At 33.3% G+C, this 19604-nt stretch overlaps 2 protein-coding genes across 3 annotated transcripts in view; one reads left to right on the top strand and one right to left on the bottom strand.

The window, feature by feature from the left end:
* Positions 1-9351, bottom strand: part of LOC136041485 (progestin and adipoQ receptor family member 4-like) — a 28644-nt gene extending 19293 nt beyond the window's left edge. Inside the window, exon 1 of the mRNA XM_065726182.1 lies at positions 9103-9351. Coding sequence (XP_065582254.1) covers positions 9103-9319 — 217 coding nt within the window. The 5' untranslated portion in view covers positions 9320-9351. The remainder of the gene's footprint in view (positions 1-9102) is intronic.
* Positions 9352-9467: 116 nt separating this feature from the next.
* LOC136041458 (programmed cell death protein 2-like) overlaps positions 9468-19604 on the top strand; it is a 113396-nt gene continuing 103259 nt past the window's right edge. For both annotated transcript variants that reach the window (XM_065726144.1, XM_065726143.1), the window contains exon 1: positions 9468-9572. In XM_065726144.1, coding sequence (XP_065582216.1) covers positions 9483-9572 — 90 coding nt within the window. In that variant the 5' untranslated portion in view covers positions 9468-9482. The remainder of the gene's footprint in view (positions 9573-19604) is intronic.

The following is a 19604-nucleotide window of genomic DNA, read 5'->3' as shown; positions in this document are numbered from 1 at the left end:
ATCAATGGCTACTTTAATGAAGTTATCAGTCCATTAAGAACAAGCTGAGAAAAATGTCGAACTTCTAACACATATCTTAAACAATGAAAAGTGTATCTGAAATTTCATTTGACCAGAAATCATGCTCTGCCAAATCAAACGGGTTTCCCTGATGTTCTATAATTTAACATAATCAAAATAATATAATCAAACAAAATCATAGAGTTTTGTCTATGGTTTTGGCTATATTCAGACATTAGGGAACAGGGGTTGGGATTTATAACATATAAAATGATAAAGAGTCTTTAGGGCCATTACTGGCACATAGGACCTCTTATCGACATTACGGTTACTGGGACTTTTTTTTGTAGGGACAAGTAGCAAGCTTGTCGGTCAAACAGGTGCTGGGATGCAATGATAATGGGAATAATTATTATATTCAGAAAAAGTGTTGGGTGGCAAACTGAATAATTATCGGTCAGTGAACGAATTGATAGAGAAGTTGAGAAACTTACCCGTTTTGTTAACTTTTGCAAATTGAAACAAACTTTCAGAAACGGATCTATCGACGAAAACAGGAGCCGATAACTTTTTTGTATCGTTATATAGTATGAAGTTTATAACTGTGAGCTAAAAATTTTGCTTTGGGGTTAATTTACTTACTTACTTAGATCTTCCTACACCTGGGGGTGCATAGGGTAGTGACGGTTGACCTCCCACTTGACCGATCTTGTGCCAAAGATCAAAGTTCGTTCAGAGTTGCTAGGAGAATCGTCACCTCTTTCTCTTTCACGTTGTCTTCCACTCCTTCGAATGCCGGGTGGGGTCCAACACCATAAATCGTGTTGGTGGTGTCTTTCCCCTAGGCGGGTCATATGCCCCATACTTCCATCTTCTCATTCTGATCTCGTTGGTCACCAGTGGCTGCTGGGTTTCAGCCCTTATCTGGGCATTCGTTACTCTAACGGTTCAATGTACCGCAAGGATTCTACGCAAGCAATTATTCTCGCAGCCAAGTTGTCTATTCTCAGAATTCTTTGAAAGGCCCAAGAAATCGCATCCATATAAAAGTACAGAGAGTACATTACTCCTAAACAATCGCAATTTCAACTTCTGAGAGTAGTATCTACATCTCCAAATATTCTTCAGCTGAAAAAAGCTCCACCTGTATACGCTATACGTAGCAAGACTTCTCAATGACAATTCCCATCTTGGGTAATTGTACTACCAAGGTACTGGAATTTTCTGACCTCTTCTATATCAGTGCCTTCGTACCGAATCCCAGCGGCAATGGTCGTCACAACTGCGTTGGACATACTTTTCGTTTGTTCAACATTAATCTTCAGGCCCATAGAGGCAGCTTTCGCTGCTAGTTCATTCTGATTATGTTGAATGTCTTCTTGGCAGTGAGCCACGAGAACTATATCGTCAGCAAAATCACAGTCGTGTATTTGACGCTCGGGGCTTTGTTTTATGCCTCCTCTACAAAATATCCTCTCCTCACAAAATCTATAAGTAATATATTAATCGGGGTTAATTTGAATGAAGGTTTAGTAAAAAGGAGGTTGAGTTGCATGGGCTTGCATTGAATAGGTTTTATTGCATAAGGTTTCAGTTCAATTGGCTGAATTACTGGGAGTTGAATTGCACGAGTTTGGATTAAATGAGGCTTAATTGAATGGTATACAACAGCTGAATGTCGTTGAATTACGTGGGAACCAATAGTAAGCATACGTTATGGGAGAATTTGCGAAACCTTGGGATTTCATAGAGGTAATGGGTTCAAAAACTTTGCCTCATTTGTTTTCGAAATAGCTACTCGAGTCAAATTCCTAAAATTACTTTAAATCCCTTGAATTTCAAATCCTTACAAAAACCTTATTTTTTTCAATGGGGGGTCAAATTTTCATAAGTAATATCAACGTCCACCTTACGGCTACTGATAAAAGGTTGTTATATCCAAGATTTAAAACTCACAAATCCTTATTTTTTGTACAGCAAAAAAACTTACTGAGCAAATTGCCTATATTCTCAAAGTATTGAGATAAAAATAAGCATATATTTGAAAAAGCTGTCATGTTTATTAAAGTGCAAGTTAAACTAAAGCAAAAGGTGAAAAAAAATCAGCGGAAATTGACGGGTCTAGTTCTAAAATTGTTAAAGAAATATTGTCTCCAATAATATTACCATTACAGCATATAATTAATCTTTCATTTAAAACTGGAGTTTTCCCATCTTCTTTTAAAGAAGCGCGGATAGTTCCGCTTCACAAAGGTGATTCTCCTGAAAATCCATCAAATTACCGCCCTATTTCTATTTTGTCAGCATTTTCTAAAATATTTGAGAAGGCAATTTATAAGAGGTTTTATGACTTTTTTAAATCGTCTAATTTCTTCACAAATTCCCAGTTTGGTCTCCGGTCTGGACACAATACTGAACATGCTATAGTTGCTCTCATCCAATATATTCATGAATGCTTAGATAGAGGTGAAATTCCAGCAACAATATGTTTAGATTTTAAAAAAGCATTCGATACAATATCTCATTGTATTCTTTTTCGTAAATTGGATAATTGTGGTGTGCGTGGACCGGCGTTGGATCTAGTTAAATCTTATCTTGATAAGAGAAAGCAACGATTAGATGGAGGTAATTTCCTCTCTTCACCTGTACCTCAGTCTTCGAAGGTTGGGGTACCTCAGGGCTCTGTCCTAGGTCCTCTGCTTTTTTAATTTATATAAATGATTTTCACCGCGCTTTTACATTCCCGTGTCTCAACACACATTTTGCTGATGATACGGCAGTTTCGATTTATGAAAAGAATGACGAGGAGTTGGAGGCAAAACTGAATACTGCATTTTCTAATGTTCTTGATTGGTGTTCTTCAAGTTTTATTGCTTTGAATGTATCAAAAACTAATTTCATAATTTACGGCAGAAAGTCAAATATCTGCCCTCGTATTACCCGAGTTACTTCTTCAAAGTATCTATTATCAATATCTCGGGTGAAAATGATAAGGTACCTTGGACTTGTGATTGACGAAAGCTTATCTTTCATAACACACATTCAAAATCTACGCTTAAAGATTTCAAGGTATGTTGGCTTAATGCGAAGGTTGAAGCATTGTTTGCCCTACTCTGTTTTACGAAGTATTTATTTTGCTCTGATTCAGACTAATATTAATTATTGTTCTTTAGTATATTTATCTACATTTAAAAGCCATATTAAACCAATACAGATTTTACAAAATAAAGCCCTAAGAATCCTTAAACTTTTTATTCCATCACCTATTGAACTTCCAAATAAGTCTTCTACAGCATATTTATATACTTATCTAGATATACTTCCAGTTTCTCAACAATTTGCTTTTGGAGCAATTCTTTTCAAATTCAATTATGACATTAAGAAATTACCGCCATATTACCTCAATTAAAATTTGTTCTCCCAATCACAAGATTTACATAATTATAACACTCGACAAAAAAAGAGTATCTACATTGACATGTATAATACTGAGAGATCTAAATTCGCTCTGTTTGTGTCAATAGCTCGGTGCTGGAATGCTCTCAAGGCTCTTATTGATAAATTTTCCTCTATCCATTTAATAAAAAGGAAACTTAAATTTCATTTAGTTCATGATTATTTTTAATTAAGTATCTTTTTAGTGAGGCAAAGTTATTTGTATAGTTTGTTGCTCTAGGTGATTATGGGCCTCTCAGCTATCTTCCAGCATTAATTTATATTTAATAATATTGTAATTTTCAATTTCTTCAATAGTATTGAAAGATCCTGGGCTAGCTGTTACTTTCATATTATTGTTGTGTTATTGTATCTTTGCCGTCATTTTTATCTTTGTATTAAAGTGTATGTTGTTATTGTATCTTTGTCTAGGCCTAGTTTTTCGAGCTTGTATCCCCATGGGCCTATGTCATATATATACATGTATGTGTGATAAATAAATAAATGAACTTGAACTTGAATGGGAATGGCTACCCCTACCCAATATATTTAGCACAACTAAAGTCATTAGGGGATTGAATTAAAATGTGTTATGTTGACAATAAAATCTATTAGAATGCAATAAATTTATAGCCGTCATTGAGATTCAGATGTTGATTTTTTTTATTTTTTTTTTTTTTTAAAGGATAGTTTCACAAGTTGATAAAGTAAAACATTTCACACGTTCACAATATCAGCCATGTAATATTTTACATGCTCTTCTGAATAAATACTGTGCCTAAATAATTTTTCCATTTAAGAGCACCTACAAGGAGCAGTAAGAATACTTCTATACATATTGGAAAATCTATAATTACATTTTTTTATGATTTATTTTTTTGTTACAGAATATTTGGTGGTAAGATTGTCAAAATTGTACTTATTTCGATAGCCAAAAAATACCATTCGATTCACCATCCACTCTAACGCTCTGTTGAAATATAATAATCGCTTACCGCGTAATTGTGTCGCGTTTCTCCTACCAACTGAGTGTCACCGTATACTACACACAAGACGTTGCTTTTTTGTGTTTTCTTTTGGGCGGGGAGAAGGGACATTTTTATGCTCTATGAATCAGCTTTCGAGAAAAAATAAGTTTAAAACAATCATAGAAAAACAAAATCATTTAAAGTTTCGTATAAACCCTAGCTTTATCCAGGTATTAGGAGATCGGATGCTGGAGCACAATTTTAAAAGTAGTTGACAATGAATCCCAGTTGATAAGACCAACTTGACCCAATGAATCCCAAAATTCTTTGAGAATGACTATTGCTGCAGAAAGCTAGATTTGATTCTCTTCTTTCAAGTGGTAGAGCATTTCATTCAAAACTTTTTCTCTTCAATTCTGGTTCAAAAATGTTGTTCAAAATCGGCTTCCAGATCAAAGCAAAGAATTCCATGCAAAGAGGCATTCGAAAATTGAAACAACGACAGGACAAGTAAATAAATGTTTCTGGGGACTGTCTTGGAGAGAAGCCAAATTTTTCTTATTGATTGAGTAAAAACTCTAGCCACTTGTCTTGTTACTTATTTATCACTGTCGTACTTTGGCTGAAAGAACAAACAATAATAAAATTCTTACTTATTTTGTTCTTTTTAAATAAAGGAGAAAAGTGTGTTTATGTGTACAAAGAAACAGCAGAGCAAACGCACATATTAAGAAGAAGAACATAAAGAACTAAAACAAACAAACGGAACTACTAAAAATTACATTTTTTTCTTATGTTTACGTCTATCTAATCATTTTTTTAAATTAATCTATCTTAACGCCTGCAAGGTGATATAATGTAAAGCTTAAGTAAAAAACTGTAAAAAGAAATAAAAATCAAAATGGAGGAAAAGTCTTAAAAAATATGTATAAAGTCTCAATTTGTAATATTATGCAAAGATAATCAAATTGCTTTTTCCATGGAGGCGTTTGTGATATAAATTATAAAGAATTAATTGAAATATGTGTCGGAGATTTTGCCCACACTTCGCTGCTGTTTTAGAAAAAGAAATCGTGTTCAGTTCTTTTTATACCTCTTTGTTTTGGGTTTCATTTATTCTTTCAGAGCAACTTCTGTTTCTCAATAAATAATAAAAAAAAAGTTTTTTTAATTGACAGTAAGGAGTGACATCAAAACTTAAAACGAACAGAAATTATTCTGTATATAAAAGGGGTTGTCCCTTCCTAAACACCTCGCTCTTTAAGCTAAAGTTTGACTCTTTGTCACAACTCTACTTTTTAAAACAATTAAAAAACTTTAGCGTAAAGATCGAGGCGTTGGGGAGGGGATAACTTCTTTCATAGACGGAATAATTTCTGTTCGTTTTAAGTTTTAATGTTGCTTCTTACTTGCAGTTAAAAAACTTTTTTTTATTTAATTTCTAAAGGTTTTTGAGTTAATGCATGTTTTGATTTTGGCTCGCCTCACATGAATAAATAAAACGAAATTTGCATATTAATTCTTTTTTGCTATATAGCTTTTTCATAGTTTTCACAGGACGATTTTGATAAAAAAAAAGGGGTGGAGGAGGAGGCCTAGTTGCCCTCCAATTCTTGGTTGCTTAAAAATTCAACTGGTGTTTTTTTACGAACATTTTTGTTAATAATAAACATACGTACCTTACGAATTAACTCAAGTAAAACAGTTCAAAATAAGGATGAAACAATTTTTATTGACAGTGGATAGATATAAAATTATTTAACTGGATATTTCGAACACATATACAGTGTTCATCATCAGCAGTAAAACTAAAAGACATAAACAAAAATAAATAAAATTTATACCTAATAAACTAATTACATATAGTTTATTGCTCTTATTTTTTCAATGCAACAGCGGAAGCAAATCTCTTTGACCTTTTGGGTTCCAGTTTATTAGATTTATCTGACCTATTACGTGGACAGAGGTCATAGCTCTTAGGTGAGGTGATATTTACTTTCTTTGACCTCAGTAAATTATCATAAATTGAGTTCAATCCAAGTTCACCTGTATCTCTGTTTATGGAATTATTCTTGAATAATTTTTTTTTTTTAATTTCGACTGTTTCACTGAAAATTTGCTTTAAACCTTGGTCCCTAGAAATCAAAGAAACATTTTCAAACAAAATAAAATGATTTGGATAATTAAAGATATGTTCCGAGAGGGCCGAAGTGAAATCTTCAGGTTTGGTATTTTGCTTTAAAGACGATGAAACAGAATTATTATGTTGTAGCAATCTCATTTTTAAATTCTGGTTAGTACGTCCCACATAAGAGCTTCCACAAGTACATGGGATTTTAAAAACCCCACTTTGTTGCTCTATGGAAGTCCGATCCTTTCCAGAATTTAAAAAACTAGCCAAAGTATTACTACCTCTTAAAGCTACCTTTAAGCCATTATTTTGTAGAATTCTGTTAAGTTTTTCACTCAAACCTGGAGCATATGGTAGAGAACAAAAAATATCTTTCTTTTCTGTTGTTTCCAGAATATCGTCTGAAAATTCTAGAAATTTTTTCCTTCTTTTCCAAAAAGTCTGGTCAATTAACCAACCCGGATAATGGTTGCTTATTCAAATCTCTTTTAACAACAATAATTCCTCCTCAATGAATTTTGGAGAGCAAATTCTAAAATGCGGTCAGTTAAGGATATGATTAAACCAATTTTTAGTAGTTATTATTTAGTAGTAGTTATCTAAAAAAATTTAGATAACCAGTAGTTATCTACGAATTAACTCACGTAACAAACTTCCATATTTATGTATTTTTATTACGTATATAATGGGATTCGCCGCCTTGTCAATACCTCGCTCTTTACACTAAAGCTTGAATTTTTCCCAAATCATTAAGAATGACCCCAAAATCACCAAGGCCATAGAATAAATATTTGAAATTAATAAAAAAAAGTTTAGCGTAAAGAGCATGGTATTGTGGAGGAGACGAACCCCCTTATATACGTAATATTTTATGTTCGTTTTAAGTTTTAATGCTGCTCATTACTTCCAGTTGATAAGAATTTTTATTTTTTTTCTTATTTTTTTAAAATAATGCTAGAAAATTCTGCACCCCCTTCATAGAAAATTCTCTTCCCTCATGAAAGATTCCACCATGGAAAGGTTCTCCCACGTAACCCCTCCCCCCCAAACCACCCCCATCCCAACACGGAAAAGTCCCCCTGAAAACGTCTGTGCACATCATAATAACCATTACTATATATAAAAAATGGTCAAAGTTTGTAACTTGCAGCCCCTCCCCCGGGGACTGTGGGGTATTAAGTCATCCCCAAAGATACAGTTATTAGGTTTTTGACTAAAATGAACAAAATGGCTATTTCAAAGTTTGATCCAGTGACTTTGGGGAAAATTTGCGTGTGAGGGGGCCTAGGTGCCCTCCGATTTTTTTGGTCACTTAAAAAGGGCACTAGAACTTTTAATATCCATTAGAATGAGCCCTCTCGCAACATTCTAGGACCACTAGGACGATACGATTACCCCTTGGAAAAACAAACAAACAAACAAGCATCTGTAATCTGTCTTCTGGCGAGAAAATACAAAATTCCATATTTTTGTAGATAGGAGCTTGAAGATTCAACAGTAGTGTTATCTAATACACCGAATCTGATGGTGTGACTTTCGTTAATATTCTATGACTTTTATAGGGTGTTTCCTCCTATTTTCTAAAATAAGGCAAATTTTCTCAGGCTCGTAACTTTTGATGGGTAAGACTAAACTTGATGAATTTTGTATATTTAAAATCAGCATTAAAATGTAATTATTTTGATGTAGCTGTTGGTATCAAAATTACGATATTTAGAGTTTCGGTTACTATTGAACCGCGGCGCTCCTTACTACAGTTCATTAGCATGGACTGTTTGATGATTTTGATTTTTTGTGTGACTTATTTGGCGTGTTTTATGATTTGATATTACTCAATAATTTGCTTTGAAATTTGTTTCAAAAGTATATTCAAATTAGCCGAGACTAAATTAACTTAGTAACGAATGAACAAAGGCTCTTATTAACTAAAAATGGAAGAATATATTTTGAAAGACATTTTTGAAAGGAAAATGTAATTTAAAAGACATTTAGGAATGGTAGCTATTTTTTGGGATACATAAAAGTAAAAGTAATTAGGGAAGCAAATTGTCGCTTATTTTGAAGAAGAACTTGAAACCCTTAAGAAAGGGTGGAAAATCATAACAAAATTATGCCAGCAAAATCCTATGATTGAAACCCATAGATCTGACGTTATCCGTCCTTCACCTTGAAACCCATAGAGAATTATATTTTTGCTTAGGTAGCACTGAAATGCTTCTTTTTTGTCTTTGAGAGCATAAAAGGCAACATGCAAAACATACTTTAAGAGATTATATGAAGAAAACCCAAATCAACGTGAGGATAAAAGCAGTAAAACAATGATTAGCAAAAATCTGAGACACATCTTCATCAATATAACTGATTATTTCCTTTAAAATATTATACTCAATTAATTAGCTACATTTTTGTAAGCAACAGATCGTATTTTAATTAAATACATAATGAAGATTTTGGTCACACCTCACTACTATACTAAAAAAAAAAAAAAATCAAGGCTTTATCTTGTTTATATTTCATACGTTTTGGCACCGTTGAAAGAACTCCCTGCCAAGAAAACAGATTACTTACCATGTGTCAAAATATTAATTGTCTCATTGTGGAAATAAATTAGGCTAGTAACACAGCCAATAGAGTCTAAAAGAGGTCGATATCCTGTAAATATATACTTATTAAATTGTAAGTACGAAGGCAAGTCTGAAAGTTTTAAAAGATTTCTTGAATGTCTTCGATTATCGGCAGCTATATCCTTAAAAAAGCTAAGAAAGTTTAAATATGAGCCTTTCATCGTACTAGACGAAAAATGAACTGCTTGGGAACTCAAATGGGAACTCGTTTCTTTCCATATAAAAAGTGGGGCTAGGATCGATGTAAGAAACCTTTCAAGTGTTTACATCAACAATGCCATCTATGAAAATCATTAATGGATAGAATATTTAAACTTGCGGAACATGACTATTCTTCTGGGAGTAGTAGATTCTGAAATCAGCTGCAAAGAGCCATCAGACACTATTGGTTTGAATAAAATTGGAGGAGAATTAGTAAATCAAAGATTAATTTTATATGAGTTTTCCTATGTACAATCATTTGGTGGTAGGCTAAGCGAGTATCAACCTACACCAGAAGATCTAGGCTATGCTTGTTCTGGGGTAATGGTCTCAGAACTTTAAGGAGCCTTAATTCTGCATTAGCCTAAGTTGTTACCAAGTTTTTTAAAGTCACACTACTGTTGGAATAAGGTAAACTCATAGTAGCCTAGGTCAGTAAAATTCTAGTTGATTGACTTTTGGCTATCTTTGAAATGGGTTGGGTTAGGAAAATGAAACTTTCAGGGATGAGTCTAAAGGCTAAAGTGTATCTTAGGGAAGTATTTTGAAGTACCCACCTCCACTTCTTCTCCTTCTAGAGGGCCCTGTCCTTTGATGACCTTTAAAAATATGTGTATTATAAACATGAAACCTTACAAAATAGATCTTCTGATTGAATGAAGTACAACAAAATTGTTTTCAGCTTCAAAACTGCTCAATCCCAATTTGTAAGGTTTTAAAGATATGCAAATACATTTTGTACATTTTGAAAAAAAAACATTGATATGGCTCAGAATTCTACTCAAATAACAGGAACTGCATTTTCAGAACTAAAGGCAAAGAAAAGGTAGCCTAACTGGTAACTGAAAATTAAGGTAAAATGTTGTTTTGTCAAAATTTCAATAGGGATAGACCTGTCACATTGGCAAATTTCAGGGTCCTCTAGAGGGAGAAGGAGTGGATATGGGTACTTCAAAATACCTTCCCAGGACATACTTTGACCTTTAGACCCATCCCTGAAAGTTTCATTTTTCTAACCTAACCCCTTTCCAAGATAGCCAAAAGTCAATCAACTAGAATTTTATTGCCAAGGCCAGTAAGCAAACTGTTTTTTTCAAAGAATTAGTGCTAAATCTTTTAGCAAACCTAGCCATGTCATTATTCCTTTTGTTGTTGAACATTTCATCTCAAATCACCAAATTCTAAGAAGGGTAAGATTCTAGTTTACTGACTTCTTGCTATCTTGGAAAGGGGTTATGTTAGGAAAATGAAACTTTTGGAGATGAGTCTACAGGCTAAAGTATATCCCTAGAAGGTATTTTAAAGTACCCACCTCTGCTCCTTCTCCCTCTAGAGGGCCCTGAAATTTGCCTACATGACAGGTCTATACCTCTTAAAATTTTGACAAAACAACATTTTACCTTAATTTTCAATTACCAGCTGCTTTTCTCTGCCTTTAGTTCTGAAAGTACAATTCCTGTTACTTGAGTAGAATTCTGAGCCATATCAATGTTTTTTTTTAATTTAGGAAATGTATTTGCATATCTTTAAAATCTTATAAATTGGGATTAAACAAAGTTGTGAAGCTGAAAACAATTTTGTAGTACTTTGTTCAAGCAGAAGATCTTGCAAGGTTTCACTTTTACATTACACATACTTCTAAAGGTCATCAAAGGTCAGGACCCTCTAGAGGGGGAGGGAGTAGAGGTAAGCACTTCAAAATACCTTCCCAGGACATACTTTAGCCTGTAGACCCATCCCTGAAAGTTTCATTTTCCTAACCTAACCTCTTTCCAGGATAGCAAGAAGTAACTAAACTAGAAATTATCAAGAAGTGAGGGTATAAATATGCCATTGATCCCTTACATAACTTACTCATACTTAAATTTGAACCCCTTGAGATTTACCCCTAATTTGTGAGATAAAGCCATTTCTCCTTATACTCTATTTTGTATTTTCAATAATTTTTTGGTACCCTTAGTAACATTTTAATGGGCTAACCATAGTGATATGGGTAAATATAACACAGTTCACATTATTGACTTACCAATAAAATGAACATACCACTCTATGCCTTTTTATGCTCTTTGCAAATATGATAATTGCTTCTATTGCAAATTCAAATTTAAGCACTTTTTGAGCTCTTAAAAATGACATATTGTCAATTAAAGTATGAGTTTTGGTTGTTTTCTGACTAAATAATACTGCATTTTCTCAGCATTTCTTTCTTGGTCATTTTCAACAAAATAATACTACATTTTTTCAGTGCCAAAATTATTTATTATAAAGTTAGGTCAAAAAGTGCTTAAAGTTTAATTTGCAGTAGAAGTGATTATTATATTCACAAAGAGCATAAAAAAGGCATTGAGTGATATTTTCACTTAACTGGTAAGTCAATAATATGAACTGTGATATGTTTACTGTGCTGTGTTTTATATGTTCAGAGTTTGAAGTCTTGTGATTATATCTTTGAATTGTCAAGAGAAATATTGTTAACAAAAGAATTTCATTCAAATGAATTGTTATGTTATTGGAGTATCAATGATATTTTATTGAAGTAGCATATCAGAGTATATTGTGTTAGAGTATCAATATTATATCCTATCAAAAGTATCACTATTGTCATCAGTGGTTATGTAAAAAATACTAACAATTAGCAACAACAGTAACAAATAATAATAGCAATAGTCTATCTGATAATTTAAGCCAATTTATTGACTATTTACTAAGTATGTTTTCAATTTTTGAAATTGAAGTCATTTATTTATTTATTTGGAGTTTCCCATTTTTACATTTAAATTGTTTAACCTTGAGTTAATTTACAAAGATCCCAATAGCCTATATTAACCTACAAGTCCAGCCTACTGTGAATAAACATTATTCTGGATTTTAGTGTTGCTGATAGACTATTGTGAAATGGCAAGCCAACAGAAACATATTAGCCCAGTAATATATTAACAAATATGAAATTCTGCTCTGTGGAATTTATTATAATTGGTTTATGAACATTTAATTAACCCTCAAGAACATAAAGCTGCATAATAAACACTAGAGACTTACATAAGTAGTTTATAGACATTAAGTGAAGCATGAACCCATCTTTCCTTCCTTGGATAGCAGCCACAATATAAGTAATTTTTGAAATTTGTGCTTTGTTATTTGTCCATGTCAAAGGTCCTGACCTTTGATTACCCGTTTAATCTTTTGACAAGTTATTTTGCATTTCTTTTATAATCATAAGCCAACTTAAAAGGTCTCTTGTATGTTTGAAGTACCACAGCTATCTTTCACTGGAGGCTCAAATCCCAGGTTGAAATTAAACAAAAAAACAAGTTTTTTAACTGAAAGTAAGGAAGAACATTAAAACCCAAAATGAACAGAAATTATTCCATATATGAAAGGGGCTGTCCTCTCCTCAACGCTGTACTCTTTGCACTAAAGTTTGACTCTTAATCACAGCTCTACTTTTTAAACAACAAAACTTTAGCATAAAGAACATTGTGTTCAGGAGAGGACAGCCCCTTTCACATACTGAATAATTTCTGTTTGTTTTAAGTTTTAATGTTGCTCCTTACTTTCAGTAAAAAGCTTGTTTTTTTGTTTAATTTTTTTCTTTTTGTAAAACCTGGGGTTTGGAAAAAAACCATCAATCTCTTTTTTTTTTTATCCAAAAGTACAGCAAAAACATTTTGCCTAGACTTTTACATGGTCAGTACTGTTCAGTCTAACATTGTAAGTGTAGGTAACACTTCTTACTCATCAAAGTTTGGTCGTTGGGCCACAAAGTGGGAAATGGTTAAGTCACACCATTGGAAAGTAAGGTTGAGACTGTGAAGAAATTTCCAGATCCCTCCACGAAAAATGAAGTGAAGTCATTTCTTGGCATCACTGCATGTTACCAGAGGTTTGTCAGCAAATTACCTTTTGGTTGTGCTGCTGCTAACATATCTTCTTCAAAAACAAAATGCAAGCCACTTTACACTGTCTCAGAAGCAGAGAGTAGCTTTCAAGGTCCTGAAGACTGACTCTCTACTGCCTCTGTCCTGAGCAGTGCAGACTTTACCAAGGAGTTTGTGCTTCAAGTGGATGCTTCAAACACAGGGATTAGAGCAGTCCTGACTTGACACAATGGAGAGGAGCACCCCATTGCATATAAAAGTAGGAAGCTATTGTCAGTTGAACTGTGCTGTTCAACAGGGGAGCATGAGGCTTTGGCGTTAAAGTGGGGCGTAAAAAGTTTTTGGTACTACCTCAAAGGTTGGAAGTTCATCATTGAAACTGATCATAACCTATTTTGCTGGTTTAACATGGCTTGGAGCAACACACTTGCTTGACCTGCTGGTCCCTGGCACTCCAAGAGTACCACTTTGATATTCATAGTTGGAGTGGGCTAGAAAATGGGAATGCTGATGCATTGTCCTATCTGTTGTAAATAAAGGAAATAATGTTTGTTGTGTATCTTTAAAGACCAATCTGTGCCATGACTTCAAGGACAGTTAGCAGAAGGACATTGAATTTGCCTGTTTTTTATCTTACAAGTCACTAAACAGGCAGATGAAAAAGGAGCCTATTTGGCATACCATCAGGAAAGATGGTTAGACTCATTTTCAACTGATGGTACTGGAGGGCTACCATAGTTGGCTAATCCTGAAATCTCATTGCTCACCTGGAACTCCTCCAAAGTTAGCTCTTCAAGGCTGTAACACAACAGTGAATATTTTGCTTACTCTTTTCTTCTGGCCAAGCATCTACCATCAAATCAAGAATGAGTTGGGTTTGTGCTCATGCCAAGTAAGCAAAGTGTTTGCAGTATATGTGGTGGAAGTAAGATAGCATGTTACCTTACCTATGTGTCTAATGGGGGAGGATTATGGGGATATTATGTAAACTCATTTGTCAATTTATTATATATTTCAGCCACATGTATGCCTGGTTGGTGAATTGCACTCTTTTGAATGAAATGTTAGTTAATTACTGGCGTTACAAGTGAATATAAGAGTGAATTTTTATATGTTGTACCACAGAATTAATAAAACTTGTGTCTCACTAAACCGATTACAACAAATACTACCAAAGTCAGTGAAGCTGCCCACCTGACAATCTTTTCATTATCCAATGCCACCTTTTCATCTTCACTTATTGCTAGCCTTAATGACTTAGTCTTCTTAACGTTAATTTTCAAACCTATTCTAGCACCCATAACTTGCAAAACCTCTGAAAGTTTAATCAGCATTATCTAATTCCAGGGGAGTTTTTTCTTTCCATTTGTTTCCATGGTCTCCCATTGCCTTTCCTGTGCTCCTTAAGACAAAGGTCATCAAAATGGTTCATATAGAGGCGGATTGGACACATCCCTTCTTAACTCCTGATTTAATACAAAATCAGCTGCTAACCTCATGTCCTACCTTAACTACAGCAGTGTTATTCTCACACATAACACCAATCACTTTGATGTATTTGTCTGCTATACCACAAGAGGATAAGACCTTTCCTAAAGCTTTTATATCAACATAATCAAATACTTGCTCATAATCTATAAAACTGGAGGACCAAAGGTGTTTGACAACTAAGGCACTTCTCAATCTTTAACCTAGGAGTGAAAATTTGGTTGTCACATCCTCTACCATTTCTGAAACCATTCCATTCTTTTCTTAAAGCTTTGTGTATGGCGTCTCTCAGTCTAAAAGTATCGTATACTAAGTAATTTGCTACGAACAGAGACCCGAATAATGCCTTGATAATTACCACACTCACTCTTATCACCTTTTTTATACAGTTGCTTAATTAAGGTTTTTCTTAAATTGCTAGATACTTCTCATTTTTCAAAAATCATATTCATAATCTTCAATAACTTCTTTCTAACCTCAAACCCACTATATTTAAAAAAAAACTCATTTACCACACTATCAGCACCTGGAGCCTTATTCTTTTTTTAATACTTTTAGTACTGTTGCTAACTCTTCCTCACAATACAAATGGTCCTTCACATTCAAGGTATCACAAACTTTTTCATTTTTCTCTATATCTTTTCCTGCAATTCTATCTTGGTTTAGCACATTCTGAAAATGTTTTGCCCATCTCTCTTAAACTCTGTCCTTATCACTAATTACGGCCCCGTTGCTATATTTAACTATGACAAGTCTAGATTGACTACTCCCTCTAAATTTATTAACATGCCAGTAAAATATTTTACTATTATGCCGTCTAGCTGCATCTTCCAGATCCTTGGGAATTTTATCCATGGCTTCCACTTCACACCTCCTTAGTTCTTATTTTGATACTTTCTCCCCTTTCTTTACATTCGTTTTATTTGCATATGATCTATCTCTCCATTAATTCTTGTACAAACCCTTTCTCCTCTCTATTAGGCATAAAGTTTTTTCGCTAATATTCCTAGCTGCAGTTCTAACTTTCTTCCCTATGATACCATCAGTTAACTTCACAAATTGTTTTTCTAAAATTATTCCAACAAATCTTCCACATTGTCAAATTTTAACTCTCAAGTCTAGTATTCAACTGTTCCTGGAAAGATTCTCTCAAATTCTTATCCTGAAGTCTATCAACATCATAACTTCCCAGGAGATAGTTATCCTTCTGAAATTTGAACTTGAAATTAACCCTAGGCACTACTAAACAGTGATCTTTACTTTTAACATCAATACCAGCACTCCTATATACCCTAATATCTTGTATTGATCCTGCCAGTCTTTGGTTTACTATAACATAATCAGTAAGGTTTGATATCTTACCATCAGAGGAATACAATGTTAACTTATGGGTTATTTTATGACCAAACACTGTATTGGTTATAACGAGATTGTTATACCTGCAAAAGTGTTATACCTACAAAGTTTAAAATTGTTAAATTTTAAACTCTCAAGTTTAGTATTCTGCTCCTAGAAAGATTCTCTCAAATTCTCATCTTGAAGTGTACCAACATGATAACTTCCCTGGAGGTAGATATCCTTCTGAAGTTTCAGCTTTAAATTAGCCCTAGATATTACTAGATGGTAATCTTTACTTTAAACATCAATACCAGCACTTCCATATTTATTTATTTATTTATTAACACATCAAACAGTAAGAAATAATACTTGTTGCTACATACCCTAGTATCTTGTATTGATCATGCCAGTCTTCGGTTTACTATAACATAATCAATAAGGTTTGGTGTCTTACCATCACGTGAATACCATGTTAACTTATGGGTCATTTATGACTGAACACTGTGTTGGTTATAACTAGATTGTTATACCTACAAAATTGCAAAAGTCTGTAGCTATTACTGTTTTAAAAAATAACGACGAAGACCACACTGCCTTTCCATAACAAACAAATACAAAGTAGAGACAATAGGGAAAATCTTTTCAAGACAGTGGAAATCAGTTCTGTGGATATTTCGGCCCTATGTCCAAGGGCCGTCTTCAGCACAATACAAGAACAAGAGAGAAACTATATATATATATATATATATATATATATATATATATATATATATATATATATATATATATATATATATATATATATATATATATATATATATATATATATATATTTATATATATAAATGAACTTACATCAAATTGTGAGAATTAAAACTAAATAATTAAAAACACTTTTTAAAAGTTTTTTAAAAAACAGCCCTAGCATCCTTACTTCAACAAAGTTCAACCAGGACTGGCGAAAAGAATGAAACGAGAATATAAACTCATTCAAACTAAAGAGAACAAAGTGATTAAGTGCAATTTCTTAGAGCCAACCTTGCTTGTTTAGCAGCCTGTCTCAAAGGCCTTTTCGTAGTTGGTTCAGTACTATTATAAATCGGTTTAGTAAAATATTTTGTTAGATCATTTTTAATTAAATTTGAGTATAAAGAATTTAGTGAGTATTCCCCTAAGTCCCTGATCAAAGAAATATTATTGTTTATTTTGAGATTAATTTCGATTGATTCTCGAACCACCTGTTTTATTCCCAAATCATTACTGATGAGTGAAGAGTTTTCAAAAAGTATCGTGTGGGACGGATTATTAAATATATGTCAACCTAAAGCAGAATCAAAGGATTTGCTGGAACTATTTGAAATTAAGACCTTGTCTATGTCATTTTTATGCTGTTGTAACCGTTTTTCTAGATTCTGATGGGTCCTGCCGACATAGTAATTTCCACAATCACAGGGTATTTGATAGACCCCTCTTTGGCGAGTAACTGGGGTCTTATCTTTACCCGAATTTAAGAAATTGATGATTTTAGAATTAGTAGTAAAAACTATGTACATATTATTTTTTGTGCAAATATTTTTTAATTTTGTTGTGATCTTTGGGATATACGGAAGATAGACAATATTTGAGGGCTTATCAATAGCCTTACATTGTGAAGTATCTTCTTCGATTTTACAAGAATGTCTTTTTATTCTACGGTTAATTATTTTATTGACAAAAGGAATGGGGTATCCATTACTAAAAAGAATATCTCTGATAAAGTTTATTTCTGCATTTATATACGAATCGGAGCAAATATTCAGGGCACGATCAATGAGGGAAGTAACAACTGCTCTTTTAACTTGTGGGGTGTGATTTGAATTAAAGTGAAGATATCTATTGTTTTGTGTTGGCTATCGATAGATAGTAAAATCCAGTTTATCAGCATTACGAATAATTAACACATCTAAAAACGGTAGTTTATTTTCAATTTAAACTTCTAGGGTGAACTGCAAATTTCGGTCATAAGTGTTAAGATGATCTAAGAAGCCCCGAAGTTCAGCTTCCCCATAATTCCAAAGTGAAATTACGTCATCCATATAACGGCCCCAATAGACATGTTTTAAAAAATAAGAATTCAGTGCCCAATTCTCAAGATTCTCGACATAAATATTTGCTAGTAGCCCGGATAAATGTGCCCCCATGGGTTACCCATTTTTTTTGTTGATAAAAAGAATCGCGAAATTGAAAATACATAGAGAACTTATTACAAATTTTAACCAGTGTCATTAAAACTTCATAATCAATTCCTGTCGCTGAAGCCTCGATTAAGCGATAATTTTCTTCTATTTTATTTTTTAATAATTCCTCAGAAATAGTCACATCTATATTTGTGTACATGGAAATAATGTCAAAACTATTAACTATTGTATTTTCTGAAATACTTGTGTTGCTAAGTTTTTTAACCAAATCTGCCGAATTAAGAATATAGGAATTTTAAGAATACAATAAAGGTTTGAAAGCTGTGCAAAGCCATTTTCCAATATTGGCAGCGGGGGCTTTAGTACACGCTACGATAGGTCTTAAGGGAATACCCTGTTTATGTATTTTTGGTAAACCGTAGAGTTTAGGACAGAAACTACCACGGGGAAAAATTTATTGTATAGTTGTGGGGTGATTTTATCATTTTTTTAGCTGCTTTAATTCATTTATAATATTATTAGCGAACTGTTCAGTAGGATCATGAGTTATTGTTTTATATGTAATTGTATCATTTGAATGCGAAAGAATTTTGTTGTCATAGTCTGTTGTATTCATGACAACAATTGAATTGCTTTTGTCTGCTTTAGTTATTATAATAGAAGGATCTTTTCGGAGATTAGATAGTATTTTTATGCCAACTACGAAAAGGCCTTTGAGACAGGCTGCTAAACAAGCAAGATTGGCTCTAAGAAATTGCACTTAATCACTTTGTTCTCTTTAGTTTGAATGAGTTTATATTGTCATTTCATTCTTTTCGCCAGTCCTGGTTGAACTTCATTGAAGTAAGGATGCTAGGGCTGTTTTTTTTTTTTTTAAAGTTTTAAAAAGTGTTTTTAATTATTTAGTTTTAATTCTCACAATTTGATGTAAGTTCATTTATATATATATATGTAGTTTCCCTCTTGTTCTTGTATTGTGCTGAAGACGGCCCTTGGACATAGGGCCGCAATATCCACAGAACTGATTTCCACTGTCTTGAAAAGATTTTCCCTATTGTCTCTACTTTGTATTTGTTTGTTATTACTGTTTCCTTATCTTACACCAAATTTACCAAGGCTAGGATACCATCTATCCTTATTTCTACAGACCTGGACATTAAAATCTCCTAGTAAAAATATCATATTTCTATCTGGAACCGTGTACACTTGCACCTGTAATGTTAAGTAAAATTCATCTGAGTCACTAGTATCTCCATCAGTCTGTTCTGCTGGTGTATATGCTATTGTAACTGATACCCTGAACTCTTTAGTCATAAAATGGGCAATTAATATTCTATTATTAATACATTCCCTGCCTAAACAAG

Source organism: Artemia franciscana, unplaced genomic scaffold (genome assembly GCF_032884065.1).
Source record: "Artemia franciscana unplaced genomic scaffold, ASM3288406v1 PGA_scaffold_23, whole genome shotgun sequence".
NCBI lineage: Eukaryota > Metazoa > Arthropoda > Branchiopoda > Anostraca > Artemiidae > Artemia > Artemia franciscana.
Note: the sequence above shows the minus strand (reverse complement) of the source record. Positions and strands in the feature narration are given on the sequence as shown.